This window comes from Larimichthys crocea, chromosome XI (genome assembly GCF_000972845.2).
Source record: "Larimichthys crocea isolate SSNF chromosome XI, L_crocea_2.0, whole genome shotgun sequence".
Taxonomy (NCBI): Eukaryota; Metazoa; Chordata; class Actinopteri; family Sciaenidae; genus Larimichthys; species Larimichthys crocea.
The window spans coordinates 1,240,724-1,257,195 of record NC_040021.1 but is presented as its reverse complement, the minus strand read 5'-3'; the positions used below and the strand labels follow the sequence as shown (position 1 = coordinate 1,257,195).

Genomic DNA, 16,472 nt, shown 5'->3' with positions numbered 1-16,472 from the left:
TGTAATCTGAGTTCATTCATTTAAAGATCTGAACATATACGTATATATACGTAATTCTCGGTAATCTAAACAGGTAATCAGATTACTGTCAGCAGCAGTAGAGGAAGTGTTTCTTTACTTAATGATGTCATGTAAAAAACACTTCAGTACACGTTAAAGTATAACTAAGTATCAAAAGTAAAAGTACTGCATGTAATATTGAACTCATCTTTGTTTAATTATTTAAATTTGATTATTTTATAAGTTCAGATGTTTTAAAAGTAAATTTCTCTCTGAAATATAAGTTCATGTTTCAGCTCAGTTTGAATAATTAGAGTACGCTGAATGAATCATTAATTAATTACAGTCCAAGTATCTGTAACATGCTGCGACACTAACAGTGACGAGCTCTTGATTCAGTGTTACTGTTGTTGTTGCATCACTGTTGACTTGAATTCATTTATATTTTTATTTCATTAAATCAGAGTTTGACACACGTGTTGTTGACAGTCAGTGACCAGGTGGAAGAAGTATTTCACTGAAGTAAAAGTAGAAATATCAGACTGTAAAAATACTGTTACTGCACGAGTACAGGTCCTGCATTCAGAGTTTTACTTCAGTAAAGGTACAATGAACAGAAATCCTGTCACTGTTCAGTGATTGTGTTCCTTTCATTTTAAGATATTATGACATTTTCAAAGTCAGGTTTTGTTACTCGATTGTTTTTGTCTAAAATATTTAAGAAGTGCTTTTTAAATGGACGTTCATAGTCTGTAAATATTCAAATAGTCCATTTGAATCATTTTCTTTGAGTCTGTCTGTCTGTCGGTGGAGGACATACATCAGCTCTTCATCACTGAAGTGCAGTTTGCATTTATGTGACATTTCAGTTTTTTAAAAAGTCAGTTCAACATTTGATTTAAAGATATTTAAAGATATTTAAAGATATTTAAAGATATTTGCTCATCACGGCGTCTGAAGAACACAAACCTGTCGTGTGTTTTTAAATTTGTAAATCAACATTTGAAGATTTTATTTTAATGGTTAATTACCGTTACTTCACTCAGAGATGTCAGTCAGATTTGAGATGTTTAGTTTAGAGAAGAACACAGACTACAGCTCATTTGATAAATGATGTTTGGAGCTGGTGACGAGTCGTCGGTGCAGGAACAAATCTGAACATTTTTAAAGTTTGGGCAACACGTCGTCACGTCTTGTGTTACATTAGATAACACCTCATTTGCATATTTAAACATCACACTGTAAACCCGTTACTGTAATTAACTGGCAGCTGTTGACAAGTAACAGCACATTATTTGGTTACTGTGATTTTCTACAGGACATTATCACACAGTTACTCTGTAATTACTGAAACACAGTGAACTGCTGTGAAACTGTTTTTTAATTTACAGTAACTGTAAAGTGTCTGTGACACAAAACTAAATCAGTGAAACGTTTTGATTATTGTCGGTTATCTTCAGGCTGCTTTCATCGTTGATTAATCTGATTAATTATATTAAATATTTATCGTTTGATGATGACGACGTCTGGGTGACGTCTTCAGGTTGTTTGAGCAAATTTTCAGTTTGAAGCTGAAATAATTGTTGATTATTTTTTATTTTATGGATCGCCTGAAATCAGGAACTGTTTTGAAAATTGATTCACATATATATATTTTGTTTCCAGCTTCTCTCTAATGTTTCATTAAATATTCAGATTTAAAGGTACGGCATGTTTTAAGAAATCTCAACATTAATAAATGTCATAAACCAAACTAACAGAGATAATCATTAATATTGATATTTGGAACTTTTTAATGATAAAATAAAGTTTGATTGTTTTTGTATTTGTTGGATTTTGCTAAAATTCAGATGATTTATTTGGTGGAAAATGAATAAAACATTTATATGAAGTGTTTTCACACAAACAGATAAATGAAGTTTATCACGTGACCCTGCAGCTGATAATGATTCATTTAGTGCTAATGAGGAACTCTTTAATTAACTCACAGCTGACAGACAATAAATAAACATGACAGTTTGTTTTATAGAAACTTTTTTATATGTGTCACATAAACAAACACACACACACACACACACACACACACACGCACACACACACACACACACACACACACACACACCGGATGGAAACAGGTAGAAAAAGTCCCGCGCGCTTCAGGAGGAGTTCATGATGGGTCTCGTGTACACGCCTCGGTAGTAGCCGGTGTCGGTGTGACCCGGGTCCAGGCCGCTTTTAGCCGCCACCAGCGCTCCGGACACCGGGCAGCCGTACCCTCCGTACTGCACCACCGGGTCCAGTTTGTGGTGCTGCGGCTCGGACATGAGGTTGTTGATGGAGAACGGGTGGTTGAAGGAGTAGTAGGTGTGGGTGGTGGGGGTGATGATGGGGGTGGTGGGGGTAGTGGTCCGGCTTCAGGTGCGCGGCCTCGTGCAGCAGCAGCGCGTGGTGGTGGTGGTGCTGGTGGTGGTGGGAGAACAGGTGCGGGGAGGGCATGCGCACCGGGCTGGACGGCAGCAGGTCAGCCCGGTGCGCTCTGAGCTCCACCCCGGCGGCCTTCACCTCTGAGGCCGCAGGTGGAGGTGGAGGAGGTGGAGGAGGTGAGGAGGAGGAGTGCGGGGAGTCGGAGTCGCTGGTGCTGCTGACCGAGCCCACCTCCGAGGAGCCCGGCTTCCCTCCGGCCGCCTCCTTGTCACCTGTGTCGGGCTTCCTCCCGGACTTGAACCGCTTCTGCCTCCGGAGGTAACACCCGTTCTCGAACATGTTCCCCGAGTCCGGGTGCAGGGCCCAGAAGGAGCCCTTCCCCGGTTTGTCCGGGAGGCGCGGCACCTTGATGAAGCAGTCGTTAAAGGAGAGCGAGTGCCGGATGGAGTTCTGCCAGCGCTGCTGGTTCTGCCGGTAGAACGGGAACAGGTCCATGATCCACTGGTAGATCTCGTTGAGGGTCAGCATCTTGCTGCCGGACTGCTGGATCGCCATGGTGATCAGCGAGATGTACGAGTACGGCGGCTTGGCGTGCGTGTAGCTGCGCCGGTACGGCTTGGGCTCCCTGGACCGGATCCCGCAGGCCGCCTGCCCGTACACCGGGCTCATCACCGGCATGTTCCCGTACGGCGGCGGGCTGATGGGGCTCATGCTCGGCGGCAGCCCCGCGCCGAGGCTCGTTATCCCGGCTCCGGCTTGGACCACGGCCCCGGGGCTCTGACACAACCCCCCGGCGGGCATCGAGCCGTGGCTGACCCCGACCTGGTTCACGTAGTGCGCGTTCATGTGCCCGGTGCCGGTCATGGCAGGCGCGCTCATGTAGGAGTTCATGTTGACTCCTGCGGAGTAACACTGAGACACAGAGAGGAGGAGGAGGAGGAGTTATTAATGATGTTTGATATTAAAAACACATTTAATCCAACTAACATTTTATTTTTGTTTACTCTTATAAATTATTTTTTGGCTGCAGGTCTCGATTATTCTCATTATTTTTGGATTATTCGATTCATTTTGCATGAAAATGATTTAAAAAAATAAATCACAGCTTCTTAAAGTCAGAAATCTGAGGTCATATTTAATATTTATGTTTAAAAACTGATTTCAATGAATAATTAATCTGCATCATGTTAAAACTCTGCAGCTATCATTTTTACTCACAAACAATAATTTCATTTACAGAGACGGATTAAATTAAAAGTGTCATATTCCAACATTTTAATCCCCTTAATGAATAAATCTGTTGACTCATATTTCATCTGGTTTCATGTCTGAATGTGTCTGCAGGCCTTCATGTCACAGATCAGACTGAACCCTCTAATTCATTTATGTTTATTATATTTCTCTTCAGGAAACTTTCAAGGAAATTATTACTATTATTGTTAAAACATAAAAACGCTGCAAACTAAAAACTCCTCTGTGTTATTAAAACAGAAGGTGTTTGGTTATTTATTAATAACATTATAATAATGATGGATGTTGATCTTCTTTGTTCCTGTCACATGAATTCTTCAAAGATCATAAAAACATATTTAACATTTTAAACACTAATTATTAGAATAATTCATTAAATCAACTTTGTTCCATTAAAATATGAAGTTTGGATTTCTCCTTTGATGTTTCATTTTAGAACAAAGATCAAACTTAATGAATTAAATAAAACATTCTGATTATTATGAATGTTAATGTTTATCTGTCAGCGGTGCTGAGTTCGGATCCATCCCTCTGTGAAGTGCACGGACCTCGCTCTCTCCGTAGTATCCTCCCCCGGTGCCGGTGCCGGTGCCGGTGCTCCAGTCCGGATGTTCGTGTCCTTCCATCTTCACGGCGCTCAGCATCGTGCGCGCTCCAGCATCCAAACACACACACACACACACCTGTCCTCAGCCGGTGTCGGTCCGCTGCTTTCCCCTCCTGGACGTTCAGAACCGGGCCTGGCTCATACCTGAACACGGACTGTGACACCGGAGACGGCTCGAGCTCAATGAGGAGAGGCTGGCACCTGCGCGCGAGCTGCTGCTGGAGCCAGGAGCCAATCAGCTGCCTCCGCCCGCCCCTCCTCGAGCTCATGTTTGAATACTTAATGAGGTGGCGGAGGAAGTACTCCGATACTTCAAAGTAAAAGTACTCTGAAGTGATCATGGACTTTAAAGTAAAAGTACTCAGTACTCTGATCTGATTGGATACATGTATCCTCGTCAGGGTCACGGCGGACCAATCACAGCTGACAGCAGCTCATCACTGAACTATTAATTAGAATAATGCACAAAGATGATTTCATCAGTTAATTAGACTGTGACGCTTCACTGCGTTTAAAAAACTTTGTTAGGAATATTCAAATGATTTAAAAACCAGGAAAGTTTAATAACATGATAATATAATAATATAATAACATAATAATAATTTATTCACACTGCAGCTTTAAAATCAAAGGTCAACAGCAAAATAACAAACAGGAAAAAAAAGATTTAAGAAGATGCTGTTAATTAATATAAAGATATTTTTATATATACACATATATATTTATATTTATTAATTACAAGTCAATCAAATGTTTTCAGACTGATTTCAGGTTGATCCTGGTGGCACGAGCTCCATCACCCTCACCTGCTTATGAATAATTCAAACCAGCTCCATCAGTGACACTTTAATGTGTCATTAGTTATAATTATTGAAGTTATTGATCTTCCTACTTTATCTGACAGATTTTAATCATCAGTCCGAGCTTGTTGGATTCAAGCTGCAGAGTCCTGATGAGTTCAACACTGCGCAAAACCTCATAAATGAAGTATAATAATTATAAACCCACAGAGAAAAATGACATAATTACAGATGTGAGATGTGGGAACATTGTTTCATATGGCCTGCAAGAGAAGAAGCTATTTTATTATTATATATTTAAATATTCTTACTTATCTTTTCATTCTTTCTTCTTCTTTCTTCTTTTCCACATTTTTTTCAGAATGGTTTATTAATGTGCACACAAAGTGAGCTCAATAAAATCTGATGTTTGATTATTAATTAAACATGACCGACATTATATATTATATATATATATAATATATATATATTATATAATATATAATATATATATATATATAATATATTTAATACAGCTGAAACAATATCTGATAACTTTTTCTCTGAATCACTTTGAACTAAAATCAATGATTTAAGGAGAACAGGATCATAATTTTAATAATCATTTTACGTCACTGACGACGTCTGAAATCAAATATATCAAATATATTTTGTAATTAGAGACGATGAATGAGTTTAATTTCAAAGTTTACTTTAAAGTGATTTTTGCTTTTTTAAACAGAGATCCATAATTCAAGTTTTTGTCTCTGTATGTCCTGGATGGATTTGAACCTTCATCGTTCTGTCAGAGCTTTCATCGATCCTGGGGATGAATTTAACCTCTCCACAGATTTTTGTGTTGGTCTTCTGTTCTGCAGCAGAGATAGGAGTACAGTGGGGGATCCTCCTCCCTCCCCTCCTCCTCCTCCTCCTCCTCCTCCTCCTGGACAGTTTGTGGTCTGAGTGTATTTACCTGGTGATGAATGTGAAAAGACGTCAGGACAGACGGTACACACAGCCGAGGTGAAGGAACAAGAGGCGTCAGGACCACCGTGCTCTCTGCACACACACATCGTCCTCCACATATTTATCTTCTGTGGTGGTTCAGAGAGTCACAGAGGAAGAGGACAAAGGACAGAGGAAGAGGACAGAGGACAGAGGACAAAGGACAGAGGACAGAGGAAGAGGACAGGCCTCCACTGCTGCAAAGGAAACAATACAAGGAAAGATGAAAATGTTTTTTTAGAGTTTAACATGAAGATCTCTGACGTCTCTACGAGCTTCACACACACACACACACACACACACACACACACACACACACACACACACACACACACACACACACTTCTGTTTATGTGGCGTCACTTAAAGTAATGATGATCGTCTTAATTAAAGGACGTGTGGACGTCAAGCAGGACCAATCCGTGTGTAGACACATCATCTCATTTGCATATTTAAATCACATCATTACATTACATTGCATTTAGCAGACGCTTTTATCCAAAGCGACTTACAGAGGAGGACATAAGCTGAGAAAGGTGTAAAGGAGCACAGAATAGTTGTTAGTTTTGTTAGGTTTGTTAGGCAGGGAAGCATTCTCGAAACAGAAAGGTTTTTACAAGTTTTTTAAAGGTAGAAAGGGATGACATCAAATTTAATTTGATTGCATTTCCAATTAAACAAATGAACACTGTGTTAGTGTGTGTGTGTGTTAGTCTGCAGTCTGAGGACGTCTTGAAGCTTCATTAGAGTTCTGTCAGAGTGCTGTAACCTGTGCAGGTGAACTGACCTTTGACCTTCTCTGTGAACATGCTGTTCTCTGGTCCATCAATGTTCCTTGAATGTTCCATCAATGTTCTGCTTCAGTGGCGTCATGACACCGGGACGACACCTGACAGTCCTTCAGCACCTGTCAGTGTGAGGTTGGAATAAGTCGACATGTGATCGATGGTCAGGGTCACATGACAAGTTACTGAGACACTGACCATCACATGCTTCTAATTAAACGTCATAATTAAACATCATATAAAATCACTGCAGCATGAACTTTTTATATTTTCCATAAATTTCACCCAAAAGTCAAAAATCCTGAAACTTCACGAGTTAAACTATGAGAGGTAAACATCATATGTTTGCATTCATGTTTAATGTTTGAGCTCATTTTAACTTTATTATGCTCCGTGAAATATATAAGAAAAGATAATCAGTAAACTGCAAGTATTAATATACAATAATAAGCTGCATGAACTTTTTCATCAATCACAAGCTCACATACATATAATAACCCATAGTATATGAGCAGGTTAATAAGCTGACATGCACACATAATAAATAATCACATGTTCTGTTTGTCTCTTGTCCAAGGGGCTGAAAAAGAAGATTTATTCATCTGAAGAATTTTTATCTTAATTCTTCAGTTTATCACAAATATTCAGATTCAACACGATGGAAAATGTAATCTGTAACTAAAGCTGTAAAAAGTCATTATGTGTCTCTGGAACTGTGGAGTAAATGTACTCAGTTACATTCGACGGATGAAACTTCAAACAAACATTTCAGATCAGCTGATTCTGACGTTACTGAATTTGAATTATTGGATTAATCTGAAGATTATTGTCTAGATTCAAACGTCAGAAAATATTTAACTGATAAATCGACTCACTAAAAACTAAAACAGGGACAGCTGATGTTACTTTCTCTCTAATTCATTCAACAATCCATCAGTGTCTTTATATTTCCTGAGTGTGAAACATTAAAGTTATATATATATGATATTTTCTGACATGTTTTTGAACAAACTTGTCTTCTAGTGTAAAAGTCTCTGTGTGATCAGCTGTTCACTCACCTGAGAGAACAGCTGATCAGTGATGAACATGTTTCTGATTTTCTTTGTTTCTGCAGGTGAAGCAGCTGTTTGTGACGCGCTGACACCTGCAGGTGATCAGCTGTAACTGCAGCTGAAGGAAATCATAAATGTATTAATGTAATAATGTTGCTGCAAAAAAAAAAAAAACATCTAACAAAGAGAAATGATGAGAAAATAAAAATAAGAAGTGTGTGAAAACCTCTGTCACATTTCAAACAGTCTTTGGATTCATTTCACTGTCTCATATTTTTGTTCATGTTCTGTCTCTTTGCTGCAGAGTGAAAAATCATTCAGAGTCAGGAGGAGTTTAAATAAAAAAAACAAATCAAAGTTCAGACTGGAATCATTCTAATGACAGCTGATATCATTATAATTATTATGAATAGTAGTAAAATAGTAAAACACACTGATTGGTTTCTTTAAAAAACAAAGAAAAAAAAGTCAAATATTTTGAGAATAATTCTGATATTAAATGATAAATAATATTTTCAGCAACTTATTTATTTAATCATGAAAATTCAGCAATAAAATAAATATTTTGTATTTTTTCTAAAGGATGTTGAACAAAATCAATTTTATTATTTTATGTGTTAATAAAATAAAGATATAAATACATAAATAATAACATATTATATAATATATTAGAGAAAAATATGACATTTATTACAGTCTGTGATTCTTTTCATGTCGCTGTTTGTTGTCGATGGTTTTTGTCCGCACCGAGCTTCCGTACTCCGGAAGTAGCCGTTAGCCTGTTGTTAGCTCGTTGCTAAGTGCTGAAGGGCACGCGCGGCTTCTCTGTGAATATTAATTAGTTTTAATTAGTTTTAATTAGTGTCAGAGGTCACATGAGTTCTTGAAGAGTCGCCGAGCTGCTCTGAGACGCTGACGGTGAGTTTGAAAAGTTTAAAACGTTTAAAAATATAAAAACACTGCGCGGCTAACTGTTAGCTCGGTGCTAACGTTAGAATGAATGTTAAATATTAATTATAATATTTTAATTATTTTAATTAACTCGACAACGATCATGTTCATCTGTCAGTCACAGTCTGTGAATCATTTCACTTTAATAATAATTAAAACAATTATTGACCTTTCAAAATAAAGGTCCAAATGAGTTGGAATAAAATGATTAAAGAATAAAATGAGTCTTTAAATGTCGACATGTCATTATTTTCTCAGTTAATCACCTCATCTTTGTCAGAGAGTAATTCTACATGTTCACTGAGTTGACTGTCAGGTATGGAAGCTAATTTAAAAAAACGATCCTAAAATCAACCTGAAATGTTCCAGCATAAAAGGTAAAATTACAACATTTAAAGCGTCATATCCTGTGACAGGTGTTATTTCTCAACACTTTTTATGGTCATTTTCAGTTTTTATAGATGAATTAAGTGAAAACAAATGACCAACACAAAACATTGCACTTTTGAATAAACTTTTTATTCAGGGTTCAAAGTGAAAAACACAAATCTAGCAGCCATTCAAACATTTATTCTTTATATTAACAATGTGTTTCACACTTTATTTAGTTGCCTACCTCACACATACACACACGCACAGCTGCAGGTCAGTGGCAGCTGCGTCACACAGTGGTTAAGAGATTAATCAATGCCTCAGATACTGGCAGCTGCCACGGCACATGCCTCAGGTAGTGGCATCTGCCGCGGCACGTGCCTCAGATACTGGCAGCTGCCATGGCACATGCCTCAGGTAGTGGCATCTGCCACGGCACGTGCCTCAGATACTGGCAGCTGCCATGGCACGTGCCTCAGGTAGTGGCATCTGCCGCGGCACGTGCCTCAGGTAGTGGCATCTGCCGCGGCACGTGCCTCAGGTAGTGGCAGCTGCCATGGCACGTGCCTCAGGTAGTGGCAGCTGCAGCGGCACGTGCATCTGAAGAACATCTGAAGCTGCTGAGCTGAAGACGGTTATTTAGAAAAATGATTTTTGTCTCTGTGGAGAAGTTTGAACGAAGCTGGTATCCAGCAAACTGAATAAAACGTCAAGGTGTCTGAATTCATCTCGTCTCTCGTCTTACAATAAAGCTTGAAAAGGTCATAAAAGTCTAAGTTTTAAGGAAAAAAAAAAGAATTTAGGAAAAAAAAGTCAGAATTTTAAGGAAAAAAAATCAGAATTTCAGGGGGAAAAAAGTCAGAATTTTAGGGGTAAAAAAAAGTCAGAATTTGAAGAAAAAAACCCCTAAATTTTAAGGAAAAAAAACTGAATTTTGAGAAGAAAAAAATCAGAATTTTAAGAAAAAAAATCAAAATTTGAAGAAAAAAAAATCAAAATTTGAAGAAAAAAAAATCAGAATTTTAAGGAAAAAAAACTGAATTTTAAGGGGAAAAAAATCACAATTTGAAGGAAAAAAATCGGTGTTTAAAGAAAAAAAATCTGAATTTTAAGGGAAAAAAATCAGCATTTTAAGAAAAAAAATCATAATTTCAGGGGGAAAAAAGTCAGAATTTTAGGGGGGAAAAAATTTAGAATTTGAAAGAAAAAAATCAGAATCTTAAGAAAAAAAGTCAGAATTTGAAGAAAAAAATTCTAAATTTTAAGAAAAAAATCGGAATTTGAGGGGAAAAAAAAGAATTTTAAGGAAAACAAATCAGAATTTTAAGGAAAAAAATCGTTTTAAGAAAAAAAAAATCTAAATTTGAAGAAAAAAAAAAACAGAATTTGAAGAAAAAAATCATAATTTCAGGGGGAAAAAAAGTCAGAATTTGAAGAAAAAAAAAAACAGAATTCAAAGAAAAAAATCATAATTTCAGGGGGAAAAAGTCAGAATTTTAGGGGGAAAAAAGGTCAGAATTTTAAGAAAAAAAAAATCAGAATTTGACAGAAAAAAAATCTAAATTTGAAGAAAAAAAAAATTTAAGGAAAAAAAATCATAATTTCAGGGGGAAAAAAGTCCAAATTTTAGGGGGAAAAAAAGTCAGAATTTGAAGAAAAAAAAAAAAACAGAATTCAAAGAAAAAAATCATAATTTCAGGGGGCAAAAAATTTAGAAAAAAAAATGAAAATTTTAAGAAAAAATCAGAATTTGAGGGGGAAAAAAACTGAATTTTAAGGGAAAAAAATCAGAATTTGAAGGAAAAAAAAATCGGTGTTTAAAGAAAAAAAATCTGAATTGTAAGGGAAAAAAATCAAAATTTTAAGAAAAAAAATCAGCATTTTAAGAAAAAAAATCATAATTTCAGGGGGAAAAAAGTTAGAATTTTAGGGGGGGAAAAATTTTGAATTTGAAAGAAAAAAATCTGAATCTTAAGAGAAAAGTTCAGAATTTGAAGAAAAAAAATCTAAATTTGAAGAAAAAAATCGGAATTTGAGGGGAAAAAAATGAATTTTAAGGAAAACAAATCAGAATTTTAAGGAAAAATATCGTTTTAAGAAAAAAAAATCTAAATTTGAAGGAAAAAAAACAGAATTTTAAGAAAAAAAATCAGAATTTGAAGGAAAAAAACAGAATTTTTAAGAAAAAAAAAATCATAATTTCAGGGGAAAAAAAGTCAATTTTAGGGGGGGAAAAGTCAGAATTTGAAGAAAAAAATCTAAATTTGAAGAAAAAAATCGGAATTTGAGGGGAAAAAAATGAATTTTAAGGAAAACAAATCAGAATTTTAAGGAAAAAGATTGTTGTTTTAAGAAAAAAAAAAATCTAAATTTGAAGGAAAAAAAACAGAATTTTAAGAAAAAAATCAGAATTTGAAGAAAAAAAACAGAATTTTTAAGAAAAAAAAATCATAATTTCAGGGGAAAAAAAGTCAGAATTTTAGGGGGGGGGGGAAGTCAGAATTTGAAGAAAAAAAAACAGAATTTGAAGAAAAAAATCGGAATTTGAGGGGAAAAAATGAATTTTAAGGAAAACAAATCAGAATTTTAAGGAAAAAAAATCGGTGTTTCAAGAAAAAAAGTCAGAATTTTAGGGGGGGAAAAAGTCAGAATTTTAAGAAAAAAAAACAGAATTTTAAGAAAAAAAAATCAGAAGTTGAAGGGAAAAAAATAGAATTTTTAAGAAAAAAAATCATAATTTCAGGGGGGAAAGTCAGAATTTTAAGAAAACAAAATCAAAATTTTAAGAAAAAAAAATCAGAACTTTAAGGAAAAAAATCGGTCTTTTAAGAAAAAAAATCTGAATTTTAAGGGGGAAAATGTAAATTTTAAGAAAAAATCAGAATTTGAGGGGGGAAAAAACTGAATTTTAAGGAAAACAAATCAGAATTTTAAGGAAAAAAATCGGTGTTTCAAGAAAAAAAGTCAGAATTTTAGGGGGGGGGAAAGTCAGAATTTTAAGAAAAAAAAACAGAATTTTAAGAAAAAAAAATCAGAAGTTGAAGGAAAAAAAATTGAATTTTTAAGAAAAAAAATCATAATTTCAGGGGAGAAAGTCAGAATTTTAGGGGTAAAAAAAGTCAGAATTTGAAGAAAAAAAACCCCTAAATTTTAAGAAAAAAAAACTGAATTTTGAGAAGAAAAAAAATCAGAATTTTAAGAAAACAAAATCAAAATTTTAAGAAAAAAAATCAGAACTTTAAGGAAAAAAATCGGTCTTTTAAATAAAAAAATCTGAATTTTAAGGGGGAAAATGTAAATTTTAAGAAAAAATCAGAATTTGAGGGGGGAAAAAACTGAATTTTAAGGGAAAAAAATCAGAATTTGAAGGAAAAAAATCTGTGTTTAAAGAAAAAAAATCTGAATTTTAAGGGAAAAAAAATCAAAATTAAAAAAAAAAAAATCAGCATTTTAAGAAAAAAAATCATAATTTCAGGGGGGGAAAAGTTAGAATTTTAGGGGGAAAGAAAAAAATCTAAATTTTAAGCAAAAAATCGGAATTTGAGGGGGAAAAAATGAATTTTAAGGAAAACAAATCAGAATTTTAAGGAAAAAGATCGTTGTTTTAAGAAAAAAAAAATCTAAATTTGAAGAAAAAAAAAACAGAATTTTAAGAAAAAAAAATCCGAATTTTAAGAAAAAAAAACAGAATTTAAAAAAAAAATATCATAATTTCAGGGGAAAAAAGTCAGAATTTTAGGGGGAAAAAAACTGAATTTGAAGAAAAAAACTGAATTTGAGGGGAAAAAAACCTGAATTTTAAGGAAAACAAATCAGAATTTTAAGGAAAAAAATCGGTGTTTCAAGAAAAAAAATCTGATTAAAAGTCAGTTTAAGTCAAAATTATATATAACATATATTATTAATATATTTATAAGTTGGATTGAGACAAAAGTAGACGTGTTTACTTTCATCACGTGCTAAAATAAATTGAAAAGTGTGTAAATAAAGTTGTGTTTGTATCAGTGTGTGTGTGTAAATAAAGTTGTTTGTGTTTGTATCAGATGTCTTCCTCTCTGGCTCCTCTGGCCCAGAAGCTGATGAAGGCCGTGATCGCCGTCGAGCTGCTGGGCGTGTTCGGCGTGTACGGCCTGTTCCACAAGATGAACGACAGTCCAGGTGAACAAGACATGACATGCTGAAGGTTATGGAAACGTTTGTTAAATGTTTCTAAAAGTTCCTGTTTCTTCTCCCCGACCTGCAGAGTTCAGGAGCACCATGAGCAGGAAGTTTCCATCAGTGCTGGAAGGTGAGCACAGACTGTTAAAATTTATAAAACTTTCAACCATCAGGCAGATTTGATCCTGAATCTGCTGATTTATGATTTATTTTGAAAATCCTCTCAGGATGTTGTTTTTTCTGTCAGCTGTAAAATAGAAATCAGTCTGCCACTAATGATTATTTTAGTTTTACAGTTTGACCCCTGAAATGTTTAAAAAAAAGTCCAAAACATAAAAACACTAAATGTCATATTTAAGATGCTCGAACTGATTTTTATTTTATTTTTTGTTCCTCAAATGTTTCATAGATTTTTAAAAATAGTTCATCTTTAATTTAAACATTGAACTGAAACATTTGGAAATAATTAACAGACGAGTAAAGACAGAAAACATTTTGTTTAATAATCAGATTTGAAAAAGTTGTTTACATATTTAAACAAACATTCACGTTTCTTTGTTATTGTTGTGTCTGGATATGAATAATCTGTACACATGAGACACATGTAACCATGACAACGTCCAAACAGGCTGGTCTTCAGATGGTTAACGAGTCAAACAGCTGATCTGAAGCAGCTCTTCTTTGTTTCCTCTCAGTTTACTACCAGTCCAACGAGTGGGCGGGCGTCTACGGCATCCGAGAGAGAGACCAGGAGGCCTGGGCGTCCAAACAGGACTGAAGCCGGTGGTTAGAAACCCACGACAGACGGACGGCTGCTACTTCCTCTTCCTGTTCCCGAACGTCTTCCCTCCTCTTCCTCCCGTCCTCGCTCCGCTGAACGACTTCTTCTTGTTGAACATCGTCTTCTTCCTGCGCAGCGTCTTCACGTGTCCTGCATCCAGTCGTCATGCTGAGCCTCCCACTTCAGCTGCTTCAGGCCTGCAGGGACAGACAGGAAGAGTTAACAGACGAGGACGCTCGTCCTCATGTTTCTCTACAGAGAACGGCCGAGAAGATCTGAAGCTGCTGAGCTGAAGACGGTTATTTAGAAAAATGATTTTTGTCTCTGTGGAGAAGTTTGAACAAAGCTGGTATCCAGCAAACTGAATAAAATGTCAAAGTGTCTGAATTCATCTCGTCTTTTCTTCACTTTTAAGATTTACTGACACGTACAACATTTATATTACACTTAAAATATTTATGAAAGAAAATATGTTTAAGGCTCCGTCCTTGCTGCAGCGGCCCAGGATTCAAATCTGACCTGCATGTCATTCACAACTGTCTCTCTCTACATTCCTGTCACTCTTCAGCTGTCTCTATACAATAAAGCTTGAAAAGGTCATAAAAGTCTGAGTTTTGAGGGGAAAAAAGTCAGAAATTTTATGGGAGGAAAAAATCTAAATTTTAAGTAAAAAAATAATTCAGGGGGAAAAAAAGTCAGAATTTGAAAGAGAACAATCAGAATTTGAAGGAAAACAAACTGAATTTTAAGGGGAAAAAAATCTAAATTTTAAGAAAAAAAAACAGAATTTTAAGAAAAAAAAATCATAATTTCAGGGGGAAAAAAGTCAGAATTTGAAGGAAAAAAATCAGAAATTCAAAAAAATCGAAAGAAAAACAAATTGAATTTTAAGAAAAAAAATCAGCATTTTAAGGAAAAAAAATCATTTTAAGAGAAAATAGTCCGAATTTTAGGTAGAAAAAAATCTGAATTTGAAGGAAAACAAACTGAATTTGAAGAAAAAAAATCATAATTTCAGGGGGAAAAAAGTCCAAATTTTAGGGGGAAAAAAAGTCAGAATTTGAAGAAAAAAAAAAAAACAGAATTCAAAGAAAAAAATCATAATTTCAGGGGGCAAAAAATTTAGAAAAAAAAATGAAAATTTTAAGAAAAAATCAGAATTTGAGGGGGAAAAAAACTGAATTTTAAGGGAAAAAAATCAGAATTTGAAGGAAAAAAAAATCGGTGTTTAAAGAAAAAAAATCTGAATTGTAAGGGAAAAAAATCAAAATTTTAAGAAAAAAAATCAGCATTTTAAGAAAAAAAATCATAATTTCAGGGGGGAAAAAGTTAGAATTTTTGGGGGAAAAAAATTTAGAATTTGAAAGAAAAAAATCTGAATCTTAAGAGAAAAAGTCAGAATTTGAAGAAAAAAAATCTAAATTTGAAGAAAAAAATCGGAATTTGAGGGGAAAAAATGAATTTTAAGGAAAACAAATCAGAATTTTAAGGAAAAAAATCATTGTTTTAAGAAAAAAAAAATCTAAATTTGAAGGAAAAAAAACAGAATTTTAAGAAAAAAAAATCATAATTTCACAGGAAAAAAAGTCAGAATTTTAGGGGGGAAAAAAATCAGGATTTGAAGAAAAAAAAATCTAAATTTTAAGAAAGAAATCAGAATTTGAGGGAAAAAACCCTGAATTTTAAGGAAAACAAATCAGAATTTTAAGGAAAAAAATCGGTGTTTCAAGAAAAAAAATCATAATTTCAGGGGGAAAAAGTCAGAATTTTAGGGGGAAAAAAAGTCCGAATTTTAAGAAAAAAAAAACAGAATTTTAAGAAAAAAAAATCAGAATTTGAAGGAAAAAAAATCTAAATTTGATGAAAAAAAAAACAGAATTTTTAAGAAAAAAAAAATCATAATTTCAGGGGAAAAAAAGTCAGAATTTTAGGGGGAAAAAAAGTCAGAATTTGAAGGAAAAAAAACAGAATTTTAAGAAAAAAAATCAGTTTGAAGAAAAAAAAATCTAAATTTTAAGAAAAAAATCTGAATTTGAGGGACAAAACCCTGAATTTTAAGGAAAACAAATCAGAATTTTAAGGAAAAAAATCGGTGTTTCAAGAAAAAAAATCTGATTAAAAGTCAGTTTAAGTCAAAATTATATATAACATATATTATTAATATATTTATAAGTTGGATTGAGACAAAAGTAGACGTGTTTACTTTCATCACGTGCTAAAATAAATTGAAAAGTGTGTAAATAAAGTTGTGTTAATATGAGTGCTTGTAAATAAAGTTGTGTTTGTACCAGTGTGTGTGTAAATAAA

The 16,472-nt window shown here is 34.5% G+C and overlaps 2 protein-coding genes across 2 annotated transcripts; one reads left to right on the top strand and one right to left on the bottom strand.

The window, feature by feature from the left end:
* Window positions 1–2,125: 2,125 nt before the first annotated feature.
* On the bottom strand, window positions 2,126–4,450 carry LOC104939834 (forkhead box protein A2). Its single transcript, XM_019265735.2, has 2 exons — window positions 4,224–4,450; window positions 2,126–3,336 (listed from the first exon to the last, which is right to left on the bottom strand). The coding sequence occupies exons 1-2, from the start codon at window positions 4,317–4,319 to the stop codon at window positions 2,236–2,238; spliced, it is 1,197 nt and encodes a 398-aa protein (XP_019121280.2). The 5' UTR covers window positions 4,320–4,450; the 3' UTR covers window positions 2,126–2,235.
* Window positions 4,451–8,686: 4,236 nt separating this feature from the next.
* On the top strand, window positions 8,687–14,552 carry LOC109140071 (protein CEBPZOS). Its single transcript, XM_027284684.1, has 4 exons — window positions 8,687–8,821; window positions 13,270–13,384; window positions 13,470–13,514; window positions 14,080–14,552. Exons 2-4 carry the CDS (start codon window positions 13,270–13,272, stop codon window positions 14,160–14,162), a joined length of 243 nt encoding a protein of 80 aa, XP_027140485.1. The 5' UTR covers window positions 8,687–8,821; the 3' UTR covers window positions 14,163–14,552.
* The last annotated feature ends 1,920 nt before the right edge of the window (window positions 14,553–16,472 follow it).